General features: G+C 46.2%; 1 protein-coding gene across 1 annotated transcript in view; it reads right to left on the bottom strand.

Moving 5' to 3' along the window:
• The window catches only part of LOC135513795 (nitric oxide synthase 1-like), a 92,712-nt gene extending 71,053 nt beyond the window's left edge, over positions 1-21,659 (bottom strand). Inside the window, exons 1-3 of the mRNA XM_064936729.1 lie at positions 20,878-21,659; positions 17,004-17,149; positions 4,769-4,905 (exon numbers count right to left, since the gene is read on the bottom strand). Of these exons, the coding sequence (XP_064792801.1) occupies positions 4,769-4,905; positions 17,004-17,149; positions 20,878-21,578 (984 nt within the window). The 5' untranslated portion in view covers positions 21,579-21,659. The remainder of the gene's footprint in view (positions 1-4,768; positions 4,906-17,003; positions 17,150-20,877) is intronic.
• Between the last annotated feature and the right edge of the window lie 1,916 nt (positions 21,660-23,575).

Genomic DNA, 23,575 nt, shown 5'->3' with positions numbered 1-23,575 from the left:
GACTATAGAGATTGCATGGCTATGTGATCGATTTTATACACCTATCAGTAATGGGTGGGGCTGAAATAGCCCAATCCATTCATTTGACGGGGTGTCCACATACTTTTGTATATATAGTGTATATACAGTGCATTCGGAAAGTATCCCTTCACTTTTTACACATTTTGTTACGTTACAGCCTCATTCTAAAATTGTATTTATTTTTATTAAATCCTCATTAATCTACACACAATACCCCAGGTTTTTACAATTGCTATGAGACTTGAAATTGAGCTCAGGTGAAATTCTGTTTCCATTGATAATCCTTGAGATGTTTCTGCAACTTGATTGGAGTCCAACTGTGGTAAATTCAGTTGATTGGACATGATTTTTAAATGCACAAACCTGTCTATATAAGGCCCCACAGTTGACAGTGTATATCAGAGAAAAAAACAAGTCATGAGGTCGAAGGAATTGTCCGTAGAGCTCCAAGACAGGATTGTGTTGAGGCACAGATCTGGGAAAGGGTACCAAAACCTTTCTGCAGCATTAAAGGTCCCAAAGAACACAGTGGCCTCCATCATTCTTAAATGGAAGAAGTTTTGAACCACCAAGACTCTTCCTAGAGCTGGCCGCCCAGCCAAACTGAGCAATCGGGGGAGAAGGGCCTTGGTCTTGGAGGTGACCAGGAACCCGATGGTCACTCTGACAGAGCTCCAGAGTTCCTCTTTGGAGATGGGAGAACCTTCCATAAGGACAACCATCTCTGCAGCACTCCACCAATCAGGCCTTTATGGTAGAGTGGCCAGACAGAAGTCACTCCTCAGTAAAAGGCACATGACAGCTCGCTTGGAGTTTGCCAAAAGGCACCTAAAGACTCTCAGATCTGATGAAACCAAAATTGAACTCTTGGCCTGAATGCCAAGCATCACATCAGGAGGAAACCTGGCACCATCCCTACGGTGAAGCATGGTGGTGGCAGCATCACGTCTGGAGGAAACCTGGCACCATCCCTACGGTGACGCATGGTGGTGGCAGCATCACGTCTGGAGGAAACCTGGCACCATCCCTACGGTGACGCATGGTGGTGGCAGCATCACGTCTGGAGCAAACCTGGCACCATCCCTACGGTGACGCATGGTGGTGGCAGCATCACGTCTGGAGGAAACCTGGCACCATCCCTACGGTGACGGATGGTGGTGGCAGCATTACGTCAGGAGGAAACCTGGCACCATCCCTACGGTGACGCATGGTGGTGGCAGCATCACGTCAGGAGGAAACCTGGCACCATCCCTACGGTGAAGCATGGTGGTGGCAGCATCACATCTGGAGGAAACCTGGCACCATCCCTTCGGTGAAGCATGGTGGTGGCAGCATCACGTCTGGAGGAAACCTGGCACCATCCCTACGGTGAAGCATGGTGGTGGCAGCATCACGTCTGGAGGAAACCTGGCACCATCCCTACGGTGACGCATGGTGGTGGCAGCATCACGTCAGGAGAAAACCTGGCACCATCCCTACGGTGACACATGGTGGTGGCATCATGCTGTGGGGATGTTTTTCAGCAGCAGGGACTGGGACACTCACCAGGATCAAGGGAAAGATGAACGGAGCAAAGTACAGAGCGCTCAGGACCTCAGACTGGGGTGAAGATTCACCTTCCAACAGGACAACAACCCTAAGCACACAGCCAAGACAATGCAGGAGTGGCTTTGAGACAAGTCTCTGATTGTCCTTGAGTGGCTCAGCCAGAGCCCAGACATCTCTGAGGAGACCTGAAAATAGCTCTGCAGCAACGCTCCCATCCAACCTGACAGAGCTTGAGAGGATCTGCAGAGAAGAATGGGAGAAACTCCCCAAATACAGGTGTGCCAAGCTTGTAGCGTCATACCCAAGAAGACTCAATGCTGTAATCGGTGCCAAAGGTGCTTCAACAAATTACTGAGTAAAGGGTTTGAATACTTACGTAAATGTAATATTTTTAATAAATTAGATTACATTTATAAAAACATGTTTTTGCTTTGTCATTATCGTGTATCGTGTTAAGATGTCTGAGAGTTGAAGATGAAATTAATTTTAGAATAAGTCTAACAAAATGTTTAAAGGTCAATGGGTCTGAATGCTTTCCAAAGATACAGTGAGCGCCTAAAGTTTTGGGATAGTGACACATTTTTTGTTGTTTTGGCTCTGTACTCAAGCACTTTGGATTTTAAATTATACAATGACTATGAATTTAAAGTGCAGACTGTCCATTTTTATTTGAGGGTATGTTCATCCATCGAGTGAACCGTTTAGAATTTACAGCACTTTTTGTACATAGTCCGCCCATTTTAGGGGACCAAAAGTATTTGGACAAATTCACTTATATGTGTATTAAAGTAGTACAAGTAGTTTTGACTTTTCAAATTTGTCAGATGCATTTGTGCCTCTGTAACTTTCTCACTCATCATTATTCACGATTCATTCAGGACTATCCGAAATCATGGTTGCATCCTCATGAATGTAGAAGTGTTAAGAAAAATCATTTCTATTGGGCACAAAATAATCTGAAACATAACTTCAACACACATATATGTGAATTTGTCCTAATAGTTTTATCTATTAAAAAGGGGGACTGTTTACCAAAAGTGCTATATTTCTTTACAATTAAATTAAGAAGTCATTGTAATTGTATCATTTCAAATTCAAAGTGCTGGAGTACACAGTCAAAACAACAACAAATGTGGCACTGGCACTGTCCCAGAGAGACAAAGAGTGAGTGAGTGTGAGAGTGAGTGTGAGAGTGAGAGTGAGAGTGAGAGAGAGAGAGATGGAAAGAGGAAGAAAGAGAGACAGAGAGAGAGAGAGAGAGAGAGAGGGAGAGAGAGAGATGGAGAGAGAGATGGAAAGAGGAAGAAAGAGAGAGACAGAGAGAGAGAGAGAGAGACAGAGAGAGAGAGATGGAAAGAGGAAGAAAGAGAGACAGAGAGAGAGAGAGGGACAGAGAGAGAGAGAGATGGAAAGAGGAAGAAAGAGAGAGACAGAGAGAGAGAGAGAGACAGAGAGAGAGAGATGGAAAGAGGAAGAAAGAGAGACAGAGAGAGAGAGAGAGAGAGAGGGACAGAGAGAGAGAGACAGAGATGGAGAAGAGGAGAGAAGAGAGAGAGATGGAAAGAGGAAGAAAGAGATAGGGGAAGAGAGAAAGGGGAAAAAAAGGGTGATGATGAACAGTGTTAAAAATAAAACAAAGGATTCACTCTTGCCTCAATACTTCCACTCAACATGAAACTCTGGGCATTCATGCCCCGCAGCTGTTCTTTATATGACTGAGAAAAACATCATTCTGTGATTTTTTATACATCTGAAGATGTGCTATGAGCGGCGAGGCACATTCATTGGGATGCATAGCAGGCTGTCGTCCGATAAGTCACTGAAATAATTAGCTAGGCTCATGTTCAAAGACCAAGGCGACGGCTGCAGAGCTATCTGTGCAGATGAATGGCTGAATGCTTCAGATGGGCAACTCATCATGAGGGGTCACAGTGGCTTGCGGGTATGCATCCCCACATCCATACCCGCATCCGTACCCACATCCGTACCCACCTCCGTACCCGCATCCGTACCCGCATCCGTACCCGCATCCGTACCCGCATCCGTACCCGCATCCGTACCCGCATCCGTACCCACATCCCGCATCCGTACCCGCATCCCCACATCCGTACCCGCATCCGCCCGCATCCGTACCCACATCCGTACCCACATGCATGCATACCCACATCCGTACCCGCATCCGCACCCACATCCGTACCCACATCCGTACCCGCATCCGTACCCACAACCGTACCCACACATGCAGTCAGAGTCAGCCCCAGCCTTTTGGAGGCCCTAAATTACATTTTGCCATATGCTGGAGAGAAATGTTTACAGTTTTAAGATTATATCTGAGTGAGAGTGACTGACAAAATCAATGGGGGCCCACACAGTCGATAATTCAACCATGATTACTACAAGTTTAGATAGCTGGCTAGACTAACTTACCAATCTAAAACCTGCTGATATGGGCTAATTGAGTGAATGCTGATATGGGCTAACTGATTGACTACTGATATGGGCTAATTTGATGCTGACTGCTGATATGGGCTAATTGAGTGATGGGCTGCTGATATGGGCTAATTGAGTGACTGCTGATATGGGCTAACTGAGTGACTGCTGATATGGGCTAATTGAGTGACTGGTGATATGGGCTAACTGAGTGACTGCTGATATGGGCTAACTGAGTGACTGCTGATATGGGCTAATTAGTGACTGCTTATATGGGCTAACTGAGTGAATGCTGATATGGGCTAACTGAGTGAATGCTGATATGGGCTAATTGAGTGACTGCTGATATGGGCTAACTGAGTGACTGCTGATATGGGCTAACTGAGTGACTGCTGATATGGGCTAACTGAGTGACTGCTGATATGGGCTAATTAGTGACTGCTTATATGGGCTAACTGAGTGAATGCTGATATGGGCTAACTGAGTGACTGCTGATATGGGCTAACTGAGTGACTGCTGATATGGGCTAACTGAGTGACTGCTGATATGAGCTAATTGAGCTAATTTGATTAAATTAATTGTTTGATTGATTAGCTAATTGACTAATCAATTGATTGATGAGAGGAAGCAACTGTTGTACAGATGAGAAGCCACACAGTCCCTTGACTGATTAATTGATTGGCTAATTAGTTAATGATTAACTAATTGACTGATTGATTGATGAGAAGAAGCCAGTGTCTGCAGACGAGAAATAAAGTCCGTTCCATACCTTACTAGAGCTGTGGTGTAGAGTGTCATTGTACGTGACTCCAGTCTCCACATTCTTGATCTTCATGAAGCGATGGCATTTGGATGGGCTGCCATTCTGGAGAGCCTTGTTAGGGAGATCCTCCCCTGGGCTGAAGGCTAGAGGGAAGAAGCAGATTTTTCGGAGAATTCATACACTTTAGTCAGTAGACGAGCTGATAATGCTTCTACCAAGATGGCCGTCGAGTACCCCTGACAGTGGCAGTTGGATACAAGAACTTTAGGTAGAGAGGGGGGGAAAAGTGAGAGAGAGATATAGAAACAGTCACAGAGAGAGAGAGATAGATAGACAGTCACTGAGAAAGAGATAGAGACAGTCACACAGAGCGATAGACAGTCGCAGAGAGACGGAGATAGAAACAGTCACATAGAGAGATTCGCAGAGAGAGATTGCTTTGGCAATGTTAACACGTTTCCCATGCCAATAAAGCAAAGAGAGAGAGAGATCGAGAAAGAGACAGTCACAGAGACAGACAGAGATACAGACAGTAACACCGAGAAAGAGAGATAGTGACAGTCACAGAGAGAGAGAAAGAGAGAGAGAGAGAGATTCAGTCACAGAGACAGAGAGATAGAGACAGTTTATTTCACTTTATATATTATATACACAGAGATTGAATTGAATTGATAGAGACAGTCACACAGAGATAGAGACAGTCAGAGAGATAGGGACAGTCCCAGAGAGAGATATACAGTGAGGGAAAAAAGTATTTGATCCCCTGCTGATTTTGTACATTTGCCCACTGACAAAGAAATGACCCGTCTATAATTTTAATGGTAGGTTTATTTGAACAGTGAGAGACAGAATAACAACAACAAAAATCCTGAAAAACACATGTCAAAAATGTTATAAATTGATTTGCATTTTAATGAGGGAAATAAGTATTTGACCCCCTTTCAATCAGAAAGATTTCTGGCTCCCAGGTGTCATTTATACAGGTAACGAGCTGAGATTAGGAGCACACTCTTAAAGGGAGTTCTCCTAATCTCAGTTTGTTACCTGTATAAAAGACACCTGTCCATAGAAGCAATCAATCAATCAGATTCCAAACTCTCCACCATGGCCAAGACCAAAGAGCTCTCCAAGGATGTCAGGGACACGATTGTAGACCTACACAAGGCTGGAATGGGCTACAAGACCATCACCAAGCAGCTTGGTGAGAAGGTGACAACAGTTGGTGTGATTATTCGCAAATGGAAGAAACACAAAAAGAACTGTCAATCTCCCTCGGCCAGGGGCTCCATGCAAGATCTCACCACGTGGAGTGGAAACAATTGGTAACACTACGCCGTGAAGGACTGAAATCCTGCAGCTCCCGCAAGGTCCCCCTGCTCAAGAAAGCACATATACATGCCCGTCTGAAGTTTGCCAATGAACATCTGAATGATTCTGAGGACAACTGGGTGAAAGTGTTGTGGTCAGATGAGACCAAAATGGAGCTCTTTGGCATCAACTCAACTCGCCGTGTTTGGAGGTGGAGGAATGCTGCCTATGACCCCAAGAACACCATCCCCACCTTCAAACATGGAGGTGGAAACATTATGCTTTCTGGGTATTTTTCTGCTAAGGGGACAGGACACCTTCACCGCATCAAAGGGACGATGGATGGGGCCATGTACCGTCAAATCTTGGGTGAGAACCTCCTTCCCTTCCCTCCCATTGAAAATGGGTCGTGGATGGGTATTCCAGCATGACAATGACCCAAAACACACGGCCAAGGCAACAAAGGAGTGGCTCAAGAAGAAGCACATTAAGGTCCTGGAGTGGCCTAGCCAGTCTCCAGACCTTAATCCCATAGAAAATCTGTGGAGGGAGCTGAAGGTTCGAGCTCACAAACATCAGTCTTGAAACTTTAATGGTGGGACAAAATCCCTCCTGAGATGTGTGCAAACCTGGTGGTCAACTACAAGAAACGTCTGACCTCTGATTGCCAACAAGGGTTTTGCCACCAAGTACAAAATCATGTTTTGCAGAGGGGTCAAATACTAATTTCCCTCATTAAAATGCAAATCAATTTATAATATTTTTGACATGCGTTTACCAGGATTTTTGTTGTTGTTATTCTGTCTCTCACTGTTCAAATACAGCTACCATTAAAATTATAGACTGAGCATTTCTTTGTCAGTGGGGAAACGTACAAAATCAGCAGGGGATCAAATATTTTTTTCTCTCACTGTATACAGTCAGAGATAATGACATAGACAGTCACAGAGACTGAGAGGGAGTCAAGGAGACAGAGATAGAGGCAGTCACAGAAAGAGAGAGAGAGAGAGAGAGAGAGAGAGAGAGAGAGAGTGACAGTCACAGAGACCTAGAGAGAGAGAGAGACAATCACAGAGACGTAGAGAGAGAGAGAGAGAGAGAGAGAGAGAGAGGGAGAGAGAGAGTCAAAGAAAGAGAGGGATAAAGTTAATCACAGTGAGAAACATTGAGACAGTCACAGAGAGAGATACAACGTAAAACACCAAATAATGCAAGCAGAGCAGAATTAGGCCGATACCCGCTAATAATCATAATCCAGAAAAGAGCTGTTAAATTCTACAACCACCTAAAAGGAAGCGATTCCCAAACCTTCCATAACAAAGCCATCACCTACAGAGAGATTAACCTAGAGAAGAGTCCCCTAAGCAAGCTGGTTCTGGGATTGTTCACAAACACAAATAGAGCCCCAGGACAGCAACATAATTAGACTCAACCAAATCATGAGAAAAACAAAAAGATAATTACTTGACACATTGGAAAGAATTAACAATAAACAGAGCAAACTGGAATGTAATTTGGCCCTAAACAGAGAGTACATAGTGTAGAATACCTGACCACTGTGACTGACCCAAAATGAAGGAAAGCTTTGATTATGTACAAACTCAGTGAGCATAGCCTTGCTATTGAGAAATGCCGGCGTATGGAAACCTGGATCTCAAGAGAAGACAGACTGTGCAGACTGCACACTGCCCACAAAATGAGGTGGAAACTGAATTTCACTTTTTCACCTTCTGCCAAATCTATGAACATATTAGGCACATATTTCCCTGAGATTACATAGACCCACAAAAATGTTTAAAACAAATCCAATTTTGATAAACTCCCATATCTATTGTGTGAAATACCACAGTATACAATCACAACAGCAATATTTGTGACCTGTTGCCACAAGAAAAGAGCAACCAGTGAAGAACAAACACCATTGTAAATACAAACAATATTTATGTCTATTTATTTTCCCTTATGTACTTTAACTATTTGCACATTGTTACAACACTGTATATATACATAATATGACATTTTAAATGTCTCTATTCCTTTGGAAATTTGTAAAGTTGTGTAATGTTTACTGTTCATTTTTTATTGTTTATTTCACTTTTGTTTATTATCTATTTCACATGCTTTGGCAATGTAAACAAATGTTTCCCATGCCAATAAAGCCGTTTGAATTGAATTGATGGAGACAGTCACAGTGAGTGAGATATTGACAGTCACAGTGAGTGAGATAGAGGCAGAGTAGCATTTTTTTGTATTTGTACAGCCTCCTACAGTACCATCTGAATGACAATTAGAGACAGCCCCCATCAGGTACAAAGGCAATCAGCATCTTGAAACACTATTATTGTTGACTGCTAATTGTTAGCTATCTCAGTTTGTCTACTATGGCTCAGTTTAGACAGCCCAATTCCGATCTTAGATTCACTAATTGATCTTTTGACCAATTAGATCAACTATGAAAAATATCTGATGTGATTGGTCAAAATACCAATTAGTGGAAATAAGATAAGAATTAGGCTGCCTGTGTAAACGCAGCCTACGATGTGGTTATTGACTGATAATTGCTTGATTTAATGTAATTTAGCACCGGAGTTTGATTGTTGTATTGAATTGATTCTATTTTTTTAAGTACTCAGACCTCTCCATCAATCCCACACCTTGTAATAGCTCTTATCATCATCTCTCATCTCTCAATCGCACAGCCATGCATTCTCCACGCAGTGAAGGTGCCTCAAACAACAGGCAGAATTGTATCGCTGGCTGACAGAATGGAAGTAAAAAGGGTGAAACGTAAATCTATCTAATCTATTGATATAGACAGGAGGGCGGACCTGTTTTAATTGATTTGATTCCTCACAGCGAGAAGAGTAATTCTGTGTCCATAAGAAATGCTCACCCAGCCCGCCAGCCACCCAGCCAGTCAGCCACCCCGCCAGCCACCCAGCCAGTCAGCCAGCCAGCCACCCAGACAGACAGCCAGCCCGCCAGCCACCCAGACAGTCAGCCACCCCGCCAGCCACCCAGCCAGTCAGCCAGCCCGCCAGCCACCCAGACAGTCAGCCAGCCCGCCAGCCACCCAGACAGTCAGCCAGCCCGCCAGCCACGCAGACAGTCAGCCAGCCCGCCAGCCACCCAGCCAGTCAGCCAGCCCACCAGCCACCCAGACAGTCAGCCAGCCCGCCAGCCACCCAGCCAGTCAGCCAGCCCACCAGCCACCCAGACAGTCAGCCAGCCAGCCCGCCAGCCACCCAGACAGCCAACCCCCCACCCAGCCAGCCTGCCAGCCACCCACCCAGGTAACCACCCACCCACCCAGCCAGCCACACAGCCTGTCATCCACACAGCCAGCCAGCCACCCAGCCATGCAGTCAGCCAGCCACACAACCAGCCAACAACACAGCCACCCAGACAGCCAGCCACCCAGCCACCCAGCCACCCAGCCAGCCAGCATACAAACAGTCGGCCAGTACAGAAAGCCTTTTATGCAGCTAGGCAACATAAAGAGAGCCTATTACAGCTATAGTCAAACAGCCAGAGTAATCAAAATGAGGAAAATTAACATGGTAAAGTGTGAGTGGGAGGGAGAGAGAAAGAGAGAGGGAGAGAGAGAGAAAGAGAGAGGGGAGAGAGAGAGAGAAAGAGAGAGGGAGAGAGAGAGAGAGAAAGAGAGAGGGAGAGAGAGAGAGAGAAAGAGAGAGAAAGAGAAAGAGAGAGCGAGAAAGAGAGAGGGAGAGAGAGAGAGAGAGAGAGAGAGAGAGAGAGGAAAGGAACGATAACTAGAGGTGAAGAGTAATGCAACAATATGAATGAGAGGAATAAAGAGAATTTACTGGTCAAACTACGAATCTATTCAATAACATTATGCAGACGAATGGAGGATCTAAGAGAACTCCTGGCACTGGGAGCTTGCTTCTGCCTCGAAGAAGAGCCCTACCTCCTGAACCTGCTTTGAAGGAGAGCCATACCTCCTGAACCTCCCGCGAAGGAGAGCCATATCTCCTGAACCTGTCTCGAAGGAGAGCCCTACCTCCTGAACCTGCCTCGAAGGAGAGCCCTACCTCCTGAACCTGCCTCGAAGGAGATCCCGACCACCTGATCCTGCCTCGAAGGAGAGCCCTACCTCCTGAACCTGCCTAGAAAGAGAGCCCTCACTCCTGAACCTGCCTCAAATGAGAGCCATACCTCCTGAACCTTCCTCGAAGGAGAGGCCCTACCTCTTGAACCTGCCTCAAAGGAGAGTCCTACCTCCTTAACCTGTCTCGAAGGAGATCCCTACCTCCTCAACCTGCCTTGAAGGAGAGCGCTACCTCCTGAACCTGCCTCGAAGGAGATCCCTACCTCCTGAACCTGCTTTGAAGGAGAGCCCTACCTCCTGAACCTGTCTAGGAAAACCCTATCTCCTGAATCTGCCTCAAAGGAGAGCCCTACCTCCTGAACCTGCTTTGAAGGAGAGCCCTACCTCCTGAACCTGCTTTGAAGGAGAGCCCTACCTCCTGAACCTGTCTAGGAAAACCCTATCTCCTGAATCTGCCTCAAAGGAGAGCCCTACCTCCTGAACCTGCTTTGAAGGAGAGCCCTACCTCCTGAAACTGTCTAGGAAAACCCTATCTCCTGAATCTGCCTCAAAGGAGAGCCCTACCTCCTGAACCTGCCTTGAAGGAGATTCATATCTCCTGGCCAGCTCTCCCGCTATCTCTCTCAGAATGACCTTCTTGATCCAAATCAGTCAGGTTTCAAGACTAGTCATTCAACTGAGACTGCTCTTCTCTGTATCACGGAGGCGCTCCGCACTGCTAAAGCTAACTCTCTCTCCTCTGCTCTCATCCTTCTAGACCTATCGGCTGCCTTCGACACTGTGAACCATCAGATCCTCCTCTCCACCCTCTCCGAGTTGGGCATCTCCGGCGCGGCCCACGCTTGGATTGCGTCCTACCTGACAGGTCGCTCCTACCAGGTGGCGTGGCGAGAATCTGTCTCCTCGCCACGCTCTCACCACTGGTGTCCCCCAGGGCTCTGTTCTAGGCCCTCTCCTATTCTCGCTATACACCAAGTCACTTGGCTCTGTCATAACCTCACATGGTCTCTCCTATCATTGCTATGCAGACGACACACAATTAATCTCCTTTCCCCCTTCTGATGACCAGGTGGCGAATCGCATCTCTGCATGTCTGGCAGACATATCAGTGTGGATGACGGATCACCACCTCAAGCTGAACCTCGGCAAGACGGAGCTGCTCTTCCTCCCGGGGAAGGACTGCCCGTTCCATGATCTCGCCATCACGGTTGACAACTCCATTGTTTCCTCCTCCCAGAGCGCTAAGAACCTTGGCGTGATCCTGGACAACACCCTGTCGTTCTCAACTAACATCAAGGCGGTGGCCCGTTCCTGTAGGTTCATGCTCTACAACATCCGCAGAGTACGCCCCTGCCTCACACAGGAAGCGGCACAGGTCCTAATCCAGGCACTTGTCATCTCCCGTCTGGATTACTGCAACTCGCTGTTGGCTGGGCTCCCTGCCTGTGCCATCAAACCCCTACAACTCATCCAGAACGCCACAGCCCGTCTGGTGTTCAACCTTCCCAAGTTCTCTCACGTCACCCCGCTCCTCCGCTCTCTCCACTGGCTTCCAGTTGAAGCTCGCATCCGCTACAAGACCATGGTGCTTGCCTACGGAGCTGTGAGGGGAACGGCACCGCAGTACCTCCAGGCTCTGATCAGGCCCTACACCCAAACAAGGGCACTGCGTTCATCCACCTCTGGCCTGCTCGCCTCCCTACCACTGAGGAAATACAGTTCCCGCTCAGCCCAGTCAAAACTGTTCGCTGCTCTGGCCCCCCAATGGTGGAACAAACTCCCTCACGACGCCAGGACAGCGGAGTCAATCACCACCTTCCGGAGACACCTGAAACCCCACCTCTTCAAGGAATACCTAGGATAGGATAAGTAATCCTTCTCACCCCCCCCTCCCCTTAATGATTTAGATGCACTATTGTAAAGTGGCTGTTCCACTGGATGTCAGAAGGTGAATTCACCAATTTGTAAGTCGCTCTGGATAAGAGCGTCTGCTAAATGACTTAAATGTAAATGTAAATGTAATGAACCTGCCTCAAAGGAGAGCCCTACCTCCTGAACCTGCTTTGAAGATGAGCACTCCCTCCGGAACCTACCTTGAAGGAGAGCCATACCTCCTGAACCTCCCGCAAAGGAGAGCCCCGTCTCCTGAACCTGCCTCGAAGGAGAGCCATACCTCCTGAACCTGCCTTGAAGGAGATTCATATCTCCTGAACCTGCCTCAAAGGAGAGCCCTACCTCCTGAACCTGCTTTGAAGATGAGCACTCCCTCCTGAACCTACCTTGAAGGAGAGCCATACCTCCTGAACTTCCTGCAAATGAGAGCTCTTCCTCCTGAACCTGCCTCGAAGGAGAGCCCTCCCTCCTGAACCTGCATCAAAGGAGAGCCATACCTCCGGAACCTGCCTCAAGGAAGAGCTTTACCTCTTGAACCTGTTGGCAGTGTTGTGACAGAACATATAAAACCCAGAGAATAACAATAAAAAATGTTGACCATTTACAGCAAACTGTACCACACCTACTGACTATTTTTTATTGAACCTTTATTTAACTAGTCAAGTCAGTTAGGAACAAATTCTTATTTACAATAATGGCCAACACTGGGCCAATTGTGTGCCACACTTGGGGACTCCCAATCACGGCCAGATGTGATGGAGCCTGGATTCAAACCAGGTACTGCCGTGATCCCTCTTGCACTGAGATGCAGTGCCTTAGACTGCTGCGCCACTCGAGATTATACAGTAGATGGTTTGGATCTATTCAATAACATTAACATCTCCTCTATTGTCATCAACACCTCTCTGTCTTAATGAAATAAGAATTTAAACTCTACCAACTTCTTATTTGGCAGTTCTGTAGCCTCCTGTCTCTCCACATCCCACTTAGGATGGAGAATGACGTATTGCAGAAGTCCCCAACAGGTGGACGCCCTGCTTCCGCATTCAATTATCAAGGAAATATGAATAAATGGCTGGAGGAATCAAAAGTAATTTGTTAGAATAATAATACATTTGTCTCATAGACTTTTTACACATACACCCACCTCTGGGCTTTTTACACATACACCCACCTCTGGGCTCTCCTATGAGTCAGACTCTGGAGTCAGGGTTAACACATACACCCACCTCTGGGCTCTCCTATGAGTCAGACTCTGGAGTCAGGGTAAGCACATACACCCACCTCTGGGCTCTCCTATGAGTCAGACTCTGGAGTCAGGGTAAACTCATACACCCACCTCTGGGCTCTCCTATGAGTCAGACTCTGGAGTCAGGGTTAACACATACACCCACCTCTGGGCTCTCCTATGAGTCAGACTCTGGAGTCAGGGTAAACACATACACCCACCTCTGGGCTCTCCTATGAGTCAGACTCTGGAGTCAGGGTTAACACATACACCCACCTCTGGGCTCTCCTATGAGTCCGACTCTGGAGTCAGGGTTAACACATACACCCACATCTGGGCTCTCCTATGAGTCAGACTCTGGACTCAGGGTAAACTCATACACCCACCTCTGGGCTCTCCTATGAGTCAGACTCTGGAGTCAGGGTTAACACATACACCCACCTCTGGGCTCTCCTATGAGTCAGACTCTGGAGTCAGGGTAAACACATACACCCACCTCTGGGCTCTCCTATGAGTCAGACTCTGGAGTCAGGGTAAACACATACACCCACCTCTGGGCTCTCCTATGAGTCAGACTCTGGAGTCAGGGTTAACACATACACCCACCTCTGGGCTCTCCTATGAGTCAGACTCTGGAGTCAGGGTTAACACATACACCCACCTCTGGGCTCTCCTATGAGTCAGACTCTGGAGTCAGGGTAAGCACATACACCCACCTCTGGGCTCTCCTATGAGTCAGACTCTGGAGTCAGGGTTAACACATACACCCACCTCTGGGCTCTCCTATGAGTCAGACTCTGGAGTCAGGGTTAACACATACACCCACCTCTGGGCTCTCCTATGAGTCAGACTCTGGAGTCAGGGTTAACACATACACCCACCTCTGGGCTCTCCTATGAGTCAGACTCTGGAGTCAGGGTAAGCACATACACCCACCTCTGGGCTCTCCTATGAGTCAGACTCTGGAGTCAGGGTTAACACATACACCCACCTCTGGGCTCTCCTATGAGTCAGACTCTGGAGTCAGGGTTAACACATACACCCACCTCTGGGCTCTCCTATGAGTCTGACTCTGGAGTCAGGGTTAACACATACACCCACCTCTGGGCTCTCCTATGAGTCAGACTCTGGAGTCAGGGTTAACACATACACCCACCTCTGGGCTCTCCTATGAGTCTGACTCTGGAGTCAGGGTTAACACATACACCCACCTCTGGGCTCTCCTATGAGTCAGACTCTGGAGTCAGGGTTAACACATACACCCACCTCTGGGCTCTCCTATGAGTCTGACTCTGGAGTCAGGGTTAACACATACACCCACCTCTGGGCTCTCCTATGAGTCAGACTCTGGAGTCAGGGTTAACACATACACCCACCTCTGGGCTCTCCTATGAGTCAGACTCTGGAGTCAGGGTTAACACATACACCCACCTCTGGGCTCTCCTATGAGTCAGACTCTGGAGTCAGGGTTAACACATACACCCACCTCTGGGCTCTCCTATGAGTCAGACTCTGGAGTCAGGGTTAACACATACACCCACCTCTGGGCTCTCCTATGAGTCAGACTCTGGAGTCAGGGTTAACACATACACCCACCTCTGGGCTCTCCTATGAGTCAGACTCTGGAGTCAGGGTTAACACATACACCCACCTCTGGGCTCTCCTATGAATCAGACTCTGGAGTCAGGGTTAACACATACACCCACCTCTGGGCTCTCCTATGAGTCAGACTCTGGAGTCAGGGTTAACACATACACCCACCTCTGGGCTCTCCTATGAGTCAGACTCTGGAGTCAGGGTTAACACATACACCCACCTCTGGGCTCTCCTATGAGTCCGACTCTGGAGTCAGGGCAAACTCATACACCCACCTCTGGGCTCTCCTATGAGTCAGACTCTGGAGTCAGGGCAAACTCATACACCCACCTCTGGTCCTTCCCGGAAACACAGCTTTGCATTTACCTACAATGGCGTCAGTATGGCCCTACACACATACACACACTATGCCCACGTTATACACATTACCCCCATCCCCACTGCACACACACACATCCCAGCAGACCTCAAAGGCCTTAAAGATTTGGAAAGGGCGACATTAGAGGAGAAACATTTATCATCTCCCTCTGTGACCACAGCTGCCCTCATTCATTAGGGTCTCTTGGATGGTTTCTCTCCATCCGGCCTCATTCACTAAGAAAGAATTCACTCAGCCCAGCTCATCCTATCCCAGCCCATCCTAACTCAGCCCAGCCCATCCCAGCCCAGCCTATCCTAACCCAGCCCAGCCTAACCCAGCCCAGCCCAGCTTATCCTAACCCAGTCCAACTCATCTTTATCCCAGCCCATCCTAACCCATCCCATCCTAACTCAGCCCTGCCCATCTTAACTAAACCCAGCCCATCTTAACCCAGCCCAGCCCATCCTAACCCAGTCCAGCCTAACCCAGCCCAGCCCATCCTAACCCAGTCCAGCCTAACCCAGCCCAGCCCATCCTAACCCAGCCCAGCCCATCCTACCCCAGCCCATCCTATCCCAGCCCATCCTAACCCAGTCCAGCCTAACCCAGCCCAGCCCATCCTAACCCAGCCCAACCCATCCTAACTCAGCCCTGCCCAGCCCATCCTATCCAAGCCCATCCTACCCCAGCCCATCCTATCCCAGCCCATCCTAACCCAGTCTAGCCCATTCTAACCCAGCCCATCCTATCCTATCCCAGCCCATCCTATCCCAGCCTATGCTAATTTAGCCCCGCCCATCCTAACACAGCCCATCATAACACAGCCCAGTCCATCCTAACCCAGTCCATCCTAACCCAGTCCATCCTAACCCAGTCCATCCTAACCCAGTCCATCTTAACCCAGTCCATCCTAACCCAGCCCATCATAACACAGCCCATCCTAACCCAGTCCATCCTAACCCAGTCCATCCTAACCCAGTCCATCCTAACCCAGTCCATCCTAACCCAGTCCATCCTAACCCAGCCCATCATAACACAGCCCATCATAACACAGCCCATCCTAACCCAGTCCATCCTAACCCAGTCCATCCTAACCCAGTCCATCCTAACCCAGTCCATCCTAACCCAGTCCATCCTAACACAGCCCATCCTAACCCAGTCCATCCTAACCCAGTCCATCTAACCCAGTCCATCCTAACCCAGTCCATCCTAACCCAGTCCATCCTAACCCAGTCCATCCTAACCCATCCCATCCTAACCCAGTCCATCCTAACCCAGTCCATCCTAACCCAGTCCATCCTAACCCAGTCCATCCTAACCCAGTCCATCATAACACAGCCCATCCTAACCCAGTCCATCCTAACCCAGTCCATCCTAACCCAGTCCATCCTAACCCAGTCCATCCTAACCCAGTCCATCCTAACCCAAAAGTTGGAAGGATATAATTCCCAGTTCCTGAGCGGGGAGCCTTGTTCTTGTTCTCAAGATGCACATGGAGGCGCATCACAGTCACAGGAATCTCTAAGAGTTCCAAGAACAAGAAAGGAACAAGGAACATGCAAATAAATGTGTAGATTGGAGGATTCTAGAAGCATGTGTCATGTGTGACTCTAGGAGATAACTATGGGCAAGCATCCATTACTAACACACTCGCTCACATAGGGAAGGATAAGCTTACACAGGTGGATTTACTCAGAAGGCATGCAAGACAAGTACACACTCATAAACACCTGCAACACACACACACACACACACACACACACACACACACACACACACACACGTATTGTAATGTTTACCTTGTCTGTCTCAGAGTAGGGGTTGTGGAGCACCGTCTGCATGTTGTTGTCCTTCCTCCACAGGTCTTCACACACTCTGTCCTTATCAGACGCCAGCTGGGGTGAAATGCCGTTTCCCTTACCAAGGTCCCTGAACGGCAAGCACACATAGTTAGTTCTCCTTATCCCCCACCCACGCGTCAATCTAATTAACATCATAAAATAATCCACATCCAAATCCATCTGTTTAAGTTAGAGGTATGTATTATTTTCTTTTTTACATGGGCTGAGGCTCAATCCCCCACATCCACCGACGTCAGCGTTCTGCATCTGTGGTGGAAAGTGTTTCTGTATTATTTATCTGTTCAGGGGTTAGATCAGCTTTAATATTTCATATAGTTTGTAGCTTCCATCAATTTAATTATCTCCATCACTTCCAATCCCACATATAGCTGCAGTGTTTTTTGGCAGACCAAGAGACATCCCAAAAATGTATCTTCTCATGACCCCCGCTATGAAACAATGAGACTCTCATGAACACAATGGTGTTCTCCGTTTTGCTCAACGACCCCCACAAGTTTCACGGGACATGTTGAAAGGTAAAACGATAACTGGCCGAAACACGAATGGAAGTGACAAGGGAATTATCATGTCCAAGGTACATGGGTCGTTCCACTGTTAAAAACAACAACAATATTATATCTCTCAAGAAAGACACTTCAAAACATATTTCCTTTTGATAGATCTGTTTTTCCATGTATGAATCAGTTTTCTATTTTCTAACCCTAATAACAGTAAGGCCAAATTCAATGTTTCATCAAATAATTCTGTCATATCTTTTTTATACCTAAAGGGGTCCTAAAAATGTAAAAAAATCATATGGCTAAAATGATCCTTTGTATGACCATATGTTAGCTTTGTAGAAACCCAGCCCTGGGTTAAAGAGCATGTGTGTCATCTATGGCCAAGCAGAACTACATGCAACTAACATCTATGGCCAAGCAGAACTACATGTAAATAACATCTATGGCCAAGCAAAACGACATGTAACTAACATCTATGGCCAAGCAGAACTACATGTAAATAACATCTATGGCCAAGCAGAACTACATGCAACTAACATCTATGGCCAAGCAGAACTACATGTAACTAACATCTATGGCCAAGCAGAACTACATGTAAATAACATCTATGGCCAAGCAGAACTACATGTAAATAACATCTATGGCCAAGCAGAACTACATGTAACTAACATCTATGGCCAAGCAGAACTACATGTAAATAACATCTATGGCCAAGCAGAACTACATGTAAATAACATCTATGGCCAAGCAGAACTACATGTAACTAACATCTATGGCCAAGCAGAACTACATGTAACTAACATCTATGGCCAAGCAGAACTACATGTAAATAACATCTATGGCCAAGCAGAACTACATGTAACTAACATCTATGGCCAAGCAGAACTACATGTAACTAACATCTATGGCCAAGCAGAACTACATGTAACTAACATCTATGCCCAAGCAGAACTACATGTAACTAACATCTATGGCCAAGCAGAACTACATGTAACTAACATCTATGGCCAAGCAGAACTACATGTAACTAACATCTATGGCCAAGCAGAACTACATGTAACTAACATCTATGGTAACTAACATCTATGGCCAAGCAGAACTACATGTAAATAACATCTATGGCCAAGCAGAACTACATGTAAATAACATCTATGGCCAAGCAGAACTACATGTAACTAACATCTATGGCCAAGCAGAACTACATGTAAATAACATCTATGGCCAAGCAGAACTACATGTAACTAACATCTATGGCCAAGCAGAACTACATGTACATGTAACTAACATCTATGGCCAAGCAGAACTACATGTAAATAACATCTATGGCCAAGCAGAACTACATGTAACTAACATCTATGGCCAAGCAGAACTACATGTAAATAACATCTATGGCCAAGCAGAACTACATGCAACTAACATCTATGGCCAAGCAGAACTACATGTAACTAACATCTATGGCCAAGCAGAACTACATGTAAATAACATCTATGGCCAAGCAGAACTACATGTAAATAGCATCTATGGCCAAGCAGAACTACATGTAAATAACATCAATGGCCAAGCAGAACTACATGCAACTAACATCTATGGCCAAGCAGAACTACATGTAACTAACATCTATGGCCAAGCAGAACTACATGTAACTAACATCTATGTCTACACAGAGATACAGTCAGACGATGTGTGAGGCTGAATCCCAATGAGATGTGACAAAATACAGCCTCAGATTTCAGTTGTTGCGTTCCTTCGCTCGTTAAACACCCACACACATATCTCCTCTCATGGACGCTTGTCCAAGCTAATGGGGAATCTGGCGCCTGCCCGATCGTCTCTCTCTCTCCCTAACACACACACACACTCATACTCACACACACTGACACTCACACACACAAACTGCCCCCCCCCCCCCCACACACTACATACACCTACTGTAACAGCGCGCACAACCGTCTTTCCGTCACACTGCATACACATATATCCTCCATTTGTTAAACAACCACATTCATCATCACCACAATTCTGAAGACGGACTCAGAAACACAGAAATTACAAGAGTAGTGATTATAAGTCGTTTCTCTGTCATTGACTCAGTTATTATAAAGCAGTACAGTTTAGAGTGAAAACTAACTTGATCTACTTTTGATCTAAATACGAAGCTCTTCTAGTTCATGTGTTGTTCTATTTCACCAACAGCTATATCAACTTATTAGCAAGATGACAGTGCACAAATACAGCCAGAGATAACAGTTTAGGCCTGCCCTGAGTCAATACCTAATACCGCCATTTCATTTTCTACAATCTTTCACCTCCATTGGCTGTGCTTTGGAAAGCCTCTTTAGCGAGCGAGCTTCGCCATATCTGAACGTCATCGTAGCCCTAACAAGGAAATCTGGTTAGCTAACTGACTCCTTCCTGTCTCTGAAAAGTCAGTCTGACATTCTAAAATACAGGATGCATTTAAAAGCTCATTTATAGTACTATAGGTCACTTATCAACATGATTATTAACTGCAGTAGCAGATTGATAGTGCTTTGAGGTAGACTTAAAGAGCATGTTACATCGTGTTTTCTACTTTTCCTAGAAAGCTATGATTCATTTGAGGATGACAGGATTAGAGGGAGTCAGCAGAGTAAACAGGGGCTTGACGTAGTCAATGAGCGCTATCGATTTTAAGGTAGTGTACCATGCTCTCTCTATCCAATTTTGATTGGATACATGTACACAGGAGGTATAGATTGTCACCAGTATCTACAGGACAGTCACCACTGAGTGGGTCTAAACCATACAGTCAATACAACAAAGAGAATAAGTATAAGATGTTTAAGTCAGATTGAATCCTTTTGAACCAACTGCTCCCTGTTGTGAAAAAAACAATATCCATCATGCCCACAAACACTAGCAATGTAAAGATGTATAATAATGAACCTGTCGGAGTATTCTCACTTAGCGTCTAACCATCTAGTGATCAGGTTGTTGTGGGTTTGACTAGTTTCTCACAGCAGGACAATAATCCTGTAGCAACAACATTATTTGGTGGATAACAAAGGACATTTTTGCAGGGGATACATTTTTGTTAGGGCAAATCAAGTTAGACATATTTAAGTGGCCATTACAAACAGTTGGAAACCTTTTTACAACTTGAACACACTACAATTTGCATTTCCCCCTTCACAGTAAAATTATTTGCGACAACAGAGTGATCAAATTAAGAGAGTAAATCTGTATGTGCAGTTGTGTATACTATGCATGGTCGGGGTCAACAGGTCACATGTTTGGTATCAATGGGTCACCTCACCTGTCCACCTGCACCTCAGCGTCCCTGCTCTCTATGGTCCTCTGTCCCTCTCCGTTGATCTCCCTTTTGATCAGCCTCAGCACCGGCTCGATCTCCTTCAGCAGGTCGTTGTTCTCCTCCACCCCGTTCGGGAGTAGGGGGTCCTGGGCAGCGATGAGAGCCTGCACCCCTCCCCTCTGGAGCAGGGCCTCTCTGTAGGATGGAGTCACCGAGGGGGGTGACAGGTTCTCAATGGCCCTCAGCTGCGGTGGGTCCTTACTTCCCTTCCCTGGATTGAGGGGGCTTAACGGACAGCAGCGCTCGTAGGACTTGGAGGCGGGAAAGGCTGGCCGGGTGACCCTGACGGTCCTCTGTCGTCCGTCTCCAGACAGGGTGGTCTCCAGGTGGGTTGTGAAGCCCTCAGGGCCTCTGAGGATGAGGACGGCGTGGTTTTCTGGGGACACATTCTTCAGGGTCTCCAGGGCCCGCTCGTAGCTGAGGTCCACCAGAGGCTTGTTGTTGACGGCCAGGACAATGTCCCCCACCTGGACCAGGCCGCACTCCTCAGCCGCCCCGCCCCGGATCAGGTCGGACACGATGACCGGTGGCTTGGAGACGCGCTGCTTGACCAGGAAGCCCAGCCCGCCTAACTTCCTCTTGAAGAGACGCACAGAGATGATGTTAGGCTGCAGCTGGAACACAGTAGGCTCAGACTCCAGCATGATGTCTGGCGGTGTGTGTGGTGTGTGTGGTGTGTGTGTGGTGTGTGTGTGGTGTGTGTGGTGTGTGTGTGGTGTGTGTGGTGTGTCCTCTGGGATTTGATGCCTACAGAGCAGAAGGAAAGACAAGAAGAGTGAAGCTCAGATGTGTTAGTAAAAGAGAACATTGACTTGATTTTGTGATCTGTTTGACAGCGTGTTTACAGATGTGACGTTCTAAGACAAGTGAGTCGACATAGAACTGGATTGAATGCTTTTAAAAGGACATGATATTACATTGAAAATTACACTCTCTCTCTTTAAGTCATTTCAGCTAGGGTGGTAAGTGCTTTAAGTCATCATCAAAATTAGCTAAGTTACACTATATTAATTGTGATATATTTTTTTATAAAGGTATGATATAATAACATGATATAATAACATCATAATATATATATATATATATATATATATATTATTCAAATAGTGAGTAAGACCTCAACTCAAGATGACTCATCTCGTTCATATTGACAATATAACATTTATAAGTGACTTTGTAACCCTGAGCTGGAGTCATAGACAGCATACACAGCAGGTCCCCAGGCAGGATCACCAGGCAGAATCACCATAGAGAAAGACTAGTAGACACCCTCCAGTATGACCTCCTCTGTGTGTCTCCGTTAAAGTTGGAATCCAAGTCGCATATGGTCGCGTGTGACAGCGCTTGCATAATCCTAACAGAACCCAATGGAAGTTTGGAGGAAAAGGGCAAAGCGTGCATGCCCTGGAGTCCTAAAGTCGCAATAGGAAAACCAGTGTCGCACGGCGCATTGACTGTCTCGGTGAAAAAACTTTAAAAACGAAATACAACGTCAAAAACACGTTGCAAATCTTTTCAAATGATTTTTAAATGATATGCGTTAGTCTAACTTGATAACTTGATAAACCAGATAAGCCTTTGCCTATTTTTATCGTGTTCTTATTTTCAATTCAATGTTAGTTATACAGCAGAATTCCTAACTACAATTGATTCACATGATTGCTGTGAGATGCCATGTCCATGTGGGTGGGAAAGTATAAACCAAACATGTGCGATACCTTGTATCTTGTCCAGTACCAAGGACAGCTCTATGTAGCACCATAGACAGCGCTCATGACAGAAATGTTTTACAATTTCGTACATGGCTATCACTAGCTTGAGGTAAATGTTATTCGATTATCTTTACTGTTTAATCCGATATGCTATTGCAATCACAAACACAATCCAGGTATTTGAGCAAACAATATTTTACATGCACCAATTGCATCGTTATTAAATACAATTGAAAGAGGAATTGGGGATAACTTTTAAAACGGTTTAAGTGTTGAATGTCTCTTGAAGATTTAAATCACTTGCCCCCAAACTATTAAATATCTGAGTACACGCAAAAATGTCAAACATTGTCTGTCAGACATAACCACATAAACAATTTGAAGGAACCAAAAATGTAAGTTTTAGGCTATTGGAATCCTTTGTAGTTTTCTTATTGTGATTATTTTCTACCTGCTCAATGGGGCAACCACCGAGCAGCTCAACTTCCCGGATTTAATTCCCTGTCTTCCTACTTATTGTCCTCTATCGCGTTCAAAAATGCTTTCTTTATCTCACCCACACGCATATCAAAATAACCCCAGTCAAATGCTGCTGTGTGCTCACTCGCAAAGAAAACGAATTAAATAGGTATAATGTTGATCTGTGGGAAATGTAAAAACACTAAGGCTATAGTTTACAGAAGAGCAAAACTAAAATCACACCAAATTAACAAGAGCATCATGTGTTTGCGCGTGTGTTTGTCTTGCCATTTTTCAACTATGAGTGCCACATAACCCTACTACCCTGGCTTGTCTGTTTAAGAATGTCTCAGAGTTTAGGCCGATAGGGTTTTAACCCTAATGGGAGATGTTTCAATTGCAGGGCACAGACATACCTATATGGTGTAAATGATGAGCACCAGAGGGCCTGTAGCCTAATGTTCGTTTGT

This window comes from Oncorhynchus masou, chromosome 25 (genome assembly GCF_036934945.1).
Source record: "Oncorhynchus masou masou isolate Uvic2021 chromosome 25, UVic_Omas_1.1, whole genome shotgun sequence".
NCBI classification, from domain to species: Eukaryota; Metazoa; Chordata; class Actinopteri; order Salmoniformes; family Salmonidae; genus Oncorhynchus; species Oncorhynchus masou.
Note: the sequence above shows the minus strand (reverse complement) of the source record. Positions and strands in the feature narration are given on the sequence as shown.